This window comes from Capsicum annuum, chromosome 11, assembly GCF_002878395.1.
Source record: "Capsicum annuum cultivar UCD-10X-F1 chromosome 11, UCD10Xv1.1, whole genome shotgun sequence".
In the NCBI taxonomy this organism is placed as follows: domain Eukaryota; kingdom Viridiplantae; phylum Streptophyta; class Magnoliopsida; order Solanales; family Solanaceae; genus Capsicum; species Capsicum annuum.
Window position 1 is genome coordinate 44,366,383 of NC_061121.1, and position 7,411 is coordinate 44,373,793.

General features: G+C 34.9%; 1 protein-coding gene across 1 annotated transcript; it reads right to left on the reverse strand.

Moving 5' to 3' along the window:
* Window positions 1–6,727: 6,727 nt before the first annotated feature.
* On the reverse strand, window positions 6,728–7,114 carry LOC107846625 (auxin-responsive protein SAUR68-like). Its single transcript, XM_016690962.2, has one exon. The coding sequence runs from the start codon at window positions 7,112–7,114 to the stop codon at window positions 6,728–6,730; it is 387 nt and encodes a 128-aa protein (XP_016546448.2).
* Window positions 7,115–7,411: the final 297 nt, after the last annotated feature.

The following is a 7,411-nucleotide window of genomic DNA, read 5'->3' on the forward strand; positions in this document are numbered from 1 at the left end:
AAAAATGTTTTTGTGTCACCAAAGCTCTCCACTAGTCTTATTTCAGTTGGACAATTGGTAGATAACAATTCTGATGTAAATTTTTCTCGTAATGGTTGTCTTGTGTAGGATCAGTATCGGGGATGATAATTGTGAAGAGGCCTAAAGTTGGAAAACTATTTCCTATACACTTTTTCATTTCTCGTGTTCTATCATTTTCTGGTACTTCCTCACCTAGTAAGAATGAGATATGGTATAAGCATATAGGAAATCCAAATTATATTGTGTTATCTTATTTATCAAATTTAGATTTATTGGGGAACAAAAATCAATTTTCCGCTGCTTCCTTTGATTGTTCTACTTGTAAATTAGGAAAGAATAAAGTTCTTCTTTTTCATAATTTTTCTAGTCGTGCTACAGAGTGTTTGGATGTCATTCATAGTGATGTTAAGGGTATTTCACCAATTGTTTCTCATGCTCATTTCAAGTACTTTGTGACATTTCTAGATGATTATAGTCTTTCTACGTGGGTGCAACACCCTGCATTTTCGAGCTAGAAATCCAAACCGTCGTTCCTATGTGTATAAGCTCTAATTGCATGGTTCATATTTCAATTATTGTGTCATGATCTTTCTCCTAGTATATGAAGTGATTATGAGGTAAAAAGTGTTCATAGAAGTGGTTTAAAGTAAAGTTGAGCTAAGAATCCTTCATTCGTCCAAAGTTTGATATTTGATTCTACATGGGTCATCTTTGAATGAGTATAAATTTTTATATATACAAAATTTGGCAGATTAATACCCAAAAAATTGTAGATAATCGAATTAGCTTTCCAACATTATCAATTACGCCTGAATCTGCAAACCAAGTGAAAATTTATGCCATTTTTTGTATAAGGCAGTAAGGGGTCGCGATAGCTCCGTGACGTTAGGGCGAATTGACCCAAATAGGGGTCATGACATGGGGACTATTCCTACACAGGTTTAGGTTCTTAAGGGTCAAGGGTCCCATTTTTCCTTTCCCCTCAGTCCCACACGTCCAAAACACCAAATTTCAACCCAAGAAGCCAAAATTTCCCTATTACTCACTCTTCTTGTCAAAAATTCAACCCTAATCCTTTCCCCAAAGATCAAGAACTCATCCCTAAGATCAATAATTTCAAGAAAAGGATCAAAATCTAGGTTCCATATTTCAAATCTCATAATCTAAGGTATGTCGGATTTTCCTAAAACTACTTGGGCATAAAGAAATTGTTCAACAACTTTTAACATTGTGAAATCATGAATTTTTAAGGTGTATTTGAATTTATATTTCAATGTTTTTTTATGAGTACTTTAATGACATTATTCTTTTGGTCTTGAGGCCTATCCCCCAAATTGATTTGAAATCTTATATATATATGTATGTGGTTAAAGATGATACTTGAATTGAGAGCATAACTATTTATGCTCCCTCTCATGTTGTAATAACTCTTGATTTTTAGAATGTTATTTAGAAGCATGATATCAATGTTCCCAACTATTATTGAATGATGTGGGATTGATCTTTAAATTAATGAGAGGGGTTTTGTCTGTTGATAAATGTTAAATAGATAATGAAAGATTGCTTGGTTTGCCAAAAATACATGACCACCACATGTTTGGTGAAATGATTGAAAGAAATGATTTGGCATAAGTTTGATAAATGTATTGAAGAATGAATCTTCTTGAACTGTTTGATGTTTGATGGTCTAAACCTTATGTTTTGAGAGAGAAAACTATGATATGATTTTATGGCTCAGAAACATGACTTGTAAGTCTTGGTATGATGATACAAAATTCAGATAATGCCATAGATGATTTACAACAAACTAGAGATACCGAATTATGCTTAAGATTTCAGAATTTGATTTCATGAAAGATGCATGTTTAAAAGAGGCTAAAAATGGGCTTAAGAGATCTTAGGTGGTTGCTCGAAGAAGGCATGAGCCAGAATACTCATTACCTGAAACCATGTTTTGCCAATACAGGTATATCATTTTTGTACGCTGGCGAAGGCCCTGGGTGGTAGCAGATAAACAGACACTCCAACCACTGTGGCAAACTTGTGTTGGGGGCTTGGACATCGAGTTAAGGGCAGAACCCATATAGCCCGTGGGATAGCAAATATATAGGTGCACCACCAAACTCAGAAGTAATACAAAGATCATATTTCCATTAACAAGAATGTTTTATGATTATCAAATAAGTGCCCATGTGTTTTGAATTATATCATGCATGATGTGTTAATACTTTCTGTTATCTATTATATATAAATATATATATATAAATATATATATATATAAATGCATTATTTTGGATTTCTCTGCATACCCATAAAATTGTATAGATCCCCTATCTTTGAATGTTTAAGGCGCAGTCTAGAGTTTCTATTAAGCCGTAGAGTTGTTCGGGCAGAAGTAATGTGTTTAGTGGTGAGCCTTCTTTATTTTAGAAGGCATATTTCCTTTCAGACATTGTTATTTACCTTGGTTTAGATCCACTGGGTCCTTTTCCCAGATTCAGATAGTTTATTGAGGTCTTATGTCGTAGATATTTTGCAAATGGATAAAGATTTGTCTAGTTGTTGTTGAACTTATTTTTCGTATTGATACACAAATTTTCAGCATATATGACCATGATTATGTTTATTCTAATTCCTCATCTTTTCTTTATTTTTCAAGTATTGTGCAAGATTACCCTTTGTAGAAGGGCTCCCGGTCCTCCATGGTTCGGGATGCTCGTCACGGCCAGGGCCCCGTCTTGGGACATGACACTGGGTATATTTTATTTGTTCCAAATCTGAGGTATTTTCTAAATTCAAGACATTTTTGGTCTATATTGAGACTCAATTTCTATTTGCATCAAATTATTTAGATTTGATTCTGGTGGAAAATATATGTCTTATGAGTTAAAAAATTTTTGCTTGAAAAAAAAAATTGTCTCACAATGCTCCTGTCCATATACACCATAGCAAAGGGTTGCTCAATGTAAAAATCGTCATTTTTAGATGGCACTCATACTTTATTGATTGAGTCCTTTGTTCCATCTAAGTATTGGGTGGAAGCTTTGTTTACTGCTATTTACATAATTAATATACTACCATCTAAAGTCTTAAATCTTAAATCTCCATATTTTTGTATTTATCACAAAAGTCAAAGCTATGATAATTTTCATACATTTGGTTGTATTTGTTTTGGGCATCTTCCTCCTCAGTGTAATAAACTTTCTGTTCAGTTTACTAAATTAGTTTTTATGGGTTCTAGTACTTCATGGAAATGTTTTCTCTGTTTTGATCCATGTTCTAATAAATTTCATGTTTCTAGAAATGTTGTTTTCTTTGAGAACCAGTATTTTATTCCTACTCATGTTGAGTCATTTTCTGCTTCTCTTCTTCTTCCTACTTTTGAGGATTTGTTATCTTCTTCTAAGAGGTTCAAACCTGGATTTGCGTACGAACGTCGGCGGCCAAATTTACCCCCTCCCGATATTGAACTTCTACCTGAAACTTCTCGACAACTAGAATCTAAGAATTTTTGAAGGTCTTCTCCTCTTGAGCCCACTCGGTGATCTATGAGAGTATCTCGTACTCCTAATTGGTATGATTTATCACATACTTTATGCACCATTTTTGTTCCAACTTGTTACTCACAAGCTTCCAAGCATGAATGTTGGCAGAAGGCAATCGAGGAAGAACATTTGGCTCTCAAAGAAAATGACACATGGGATATTGTTTCATGTCCTGCAAATGTCCATCCAATTGGATGTAAATTGGTTTATTCAATTAAAATTCATTCTGATGGAACTCTTGATTGATACAAAGATTGGTTGGTTTTTCTTTGTAACAAGCAGGAGTATCGTATGAACTACGAAGAGACTTTTGCACTGGTAGCAAAAATGACGATGGTGCAAACTATTATTTCCATTACTGCTTTACAAAACTGCACTCTTCATCAAAAGAGGATATTTATATGAAACCCCCACCAGGTTTGTCCTCATTGCCTACATTAGATGTATACAAGTTGAAGTTGTGTTTGTATGGATTAAAACAATCTCCCAAAGCTTGGTTTGTAAAATTTCTATCTACTTTGCTAGAATTCTCTTTTGAGCAGAGCAAATATGACACATCTTTGTTTCTTTGGAAAACATCCACAAGTTGTGTTCTTCTTTTGGTATATGTAGATGACATTATTATTATAGAAACTGATTATTTAGTAATCACTAGCCTGCAACAACAACTTAAGGATTATTTTCATATGAAAGATATTGGTACTCTTACATATTTCTTAGGTTTGGAAGTTCATCGAGATTCATCCAGTATGTTTCTAAATCAACACAAATACACCCAAGATTTGATTTCTTTGTAGGTCTTCAGGATTCCTCCTCTGTAGATACTCCAATAAAATTGAATGTAAAGTATCACTGGGAGGAAGGCGATCTTCTTCCTGATCCAACTATATTTCAACAATTAGTTAGGAGAATAAATTACCTTACTATTACCAGGCCTGATATCGCTTTTGTAGTTCAACAAGTTAGTCAGTTCATGGAAGCTCCTCGTAATCTTCATTTGGTGGTTTTCTGTTGAATCATTCGATATCTCCTAGAAAAATCTACTAGTGGATTATTCTTTCCTAGTTGTTCGCGTATTCTTCTTAATGCTTTTGGTGATTCTGATTGGGCAAGATGTTCTGACACTTGCCTTTTTGGTACTGGTTGGTGCATGTTTCTTGGATGGTCTTTTATTTCTTAGGAAGAGTAAGAAGCATAGCCGTGTGTCGAAATCTTCAATAGAGGTTGAATATCAAGCACTATCTACTACTTCCTCCGAGATTGTGTGGCTTCGTGGATTACTTGTTGAGATTGGATTTCCCCAATCTAATCCTACTCCTCTACATGTTGACAATACAAGTTCAATTCAAATTGCTACTAATCTGGTTTATCTTGTGTAGACAAAACACATCGAATTAGGTTTTCATTATATACGAGAAGCCGTAGATAAAGGTGACATTATGCTTCCGCACGTGTGCAGTGATTTTGAAATAGCTGATGCATTTACAAAATCAATGGCACAACGACGACATCAGTTTCTTATTGCCAAATTGATGTTTCTTGATCTACCAGCATCAATTTAAGGGGGGATGTTAGCATGATGTCAATATTGTATATATTAATTTATCTATATGTTGTTGTATATTAGTGTATTTACAAAGAGTTGATTTTGTAATTAAAGAGAATAATAGGGGTTATAGTAGAGTAGATTTGGTGGGATAGAATAGCGAATTTAGGGGGATAGACAAGCTGATCTTTAGTGATAGGAAGACGGTCTTTAGGGAGGTAATCTTCGATAGTTTCTATGTAATGGGAAGACTCTCAACATTGAGTGGAATTCAGCAGAAAATTGACATAGGCGTGTTTCCAAATTATGGTATAATCTTTTTTCAGACCCTTTATTTCTTACCATGTATAGATTCAGATCACCTCCTCCGTGCATTTTGTTTTCACGTGATCACGGTATAAGTCTCCTTCTTGAACTTGATCCGTGTTGTCATGATTATTATTCTAGACTCCCTAACAGACCTATTTTATTGAGCTGTCCTGAGTTTAACGTAAAATGGGAAATAGACATTCCAGTTCATGATTATCCAATGTTGAGATTAATTGGTTCATCTAATGGATTTATTGATTTGATGACTAAAATATATAATATAAATACTTCAGTTTATATTAATAATCATCTTTTGGGTGAGTATTTCAAACTTAAGTTGCCCCACTTAGAGAAAAGTGATTGTGGTGTTGTTTATAGATTTTGCTTTAGAGAAGTCTCTGGAAAGCATAAGCTATGAGATCAGTGACTAGAAGGTTTGGGGATCATCATGAAGTATCAGAATTGGAGATTTATACTCTTGGGGTTGATGAGAAATGGAGAAATTGGAGGTTGATCATCATAATTTTGGCCAGGCTTGTGTGAATGAGATCTTCATTTGATGGACCCCGTCAATAAGGACAGCATTTACTCCTTAGATATTGTGACTGAAAATCTCAAGTCTGTGCCAGGTCCACCTGGTCTGGTATTTCCATTCAAGTATTTGATCCAAGCACAGTTACAGAGATCTACATGTCCACCCTCGTGTTTGACGCTAGTAGAGTTGGGGAATTGCCCATGTTTAACTGATGATAGTGGTAGCATTTTTCAGCATAATGATGTATGGTGGATGAAAGAGTATGGAATAGCCAAATCTTGGACTAAAGAACATATTTTGACTTGTTTGGGGCCGGCTTGTTTTGGGCTTGATATTTGTTATCTAAATATTTACCAATAATCTGGAAAGATGGACAAATCTTGATGCAAGGGAAAAAAGGATCACAGCTATTTTCTTACAACCCAAAATACGAGATTCTTAGGATGATCCCCATTAGCAGGATATTGCCACTGTACCGACTAGGTGTCTTCCAAGTTTTTACTCACACAAAACTGCCATGGGGGGCAACTTTCAAGCCTCAAATGTTTGTCCGAATAAAAGCTGAGATAGTTAAGATATTTAGTTTGTCTTATTTCCTCCGGGTATTGTGCTTTGCTTGTATGTCTCTTCGATGATTTGGTCTAGAACAACTTTTACTGTTGTGGATGCTTTTGAATTGTGGTGGAACAACTGTATGTATGTATATGTTGTCCATTTCAATATTCTAAGTAATTTGCATTGCAAAAGTCTCCAAAACTGCATTTTCTTTATTCATTTCATTTGGCACTTGTCTGAAGAACAGCAACACGAAGGAACTGAGAGGAGCAACACCTTGTGAAGATCTCCTGCAGCTACACCTTTCTTGGTAAGCAAAATAATATAGTCCATGAAGGATGAATTGCAGAGTCCTGTAATGGGGCCAGCATTTGACAGGCCAAACTCTTCTTCGGATAAGATTATAAGTTGTCTGATGACCTCATTTTCAAGATAATCCAAGGGAATCGCGAAGCACGTTTGATCAATTTTATACATTACAAAATTACCTTTTCTGACTATTGAGGGTGAAGGCGTACTACAACTGTCTGCATCACTACCATTTCTTGTAAATGACATTTTCTTCCTCTGCATGGCTGCAAACTTCTGCCATCTCCTAGCCATTTTGATAAATTTCTTTGTACTGGTAATTGTTTTTCTTTCCATTTTTTTTTTTAAGTTTTGAAGCAAGAAAGTAGACTATTTAGAACCTTTTGATTGCTAAAATGATAAGCAAGAAAAAGCGCGTGTATATATATAAATATATATACACGCACACAAAAACAGATATATACACACACTAGTCTTTGGGCATGCGCTTTACGCGTGTATCCCATATCAATGGACAAGTATATAAGTTAAAAAGTCATACGAATATCTTTCAGCACTATTTTTTTGCTGAAGAAAAAGTTCTTGTCCCAC

Coding starts and splice junctions, on each gene's coding strand:
- LOC107846625 (XM_016690962.2), bottom strand. CDS start 7,114: ATGGCTAGGAGATGGCAGAAGTTTGCAGCCATGCAGAGGAAGAAAATG.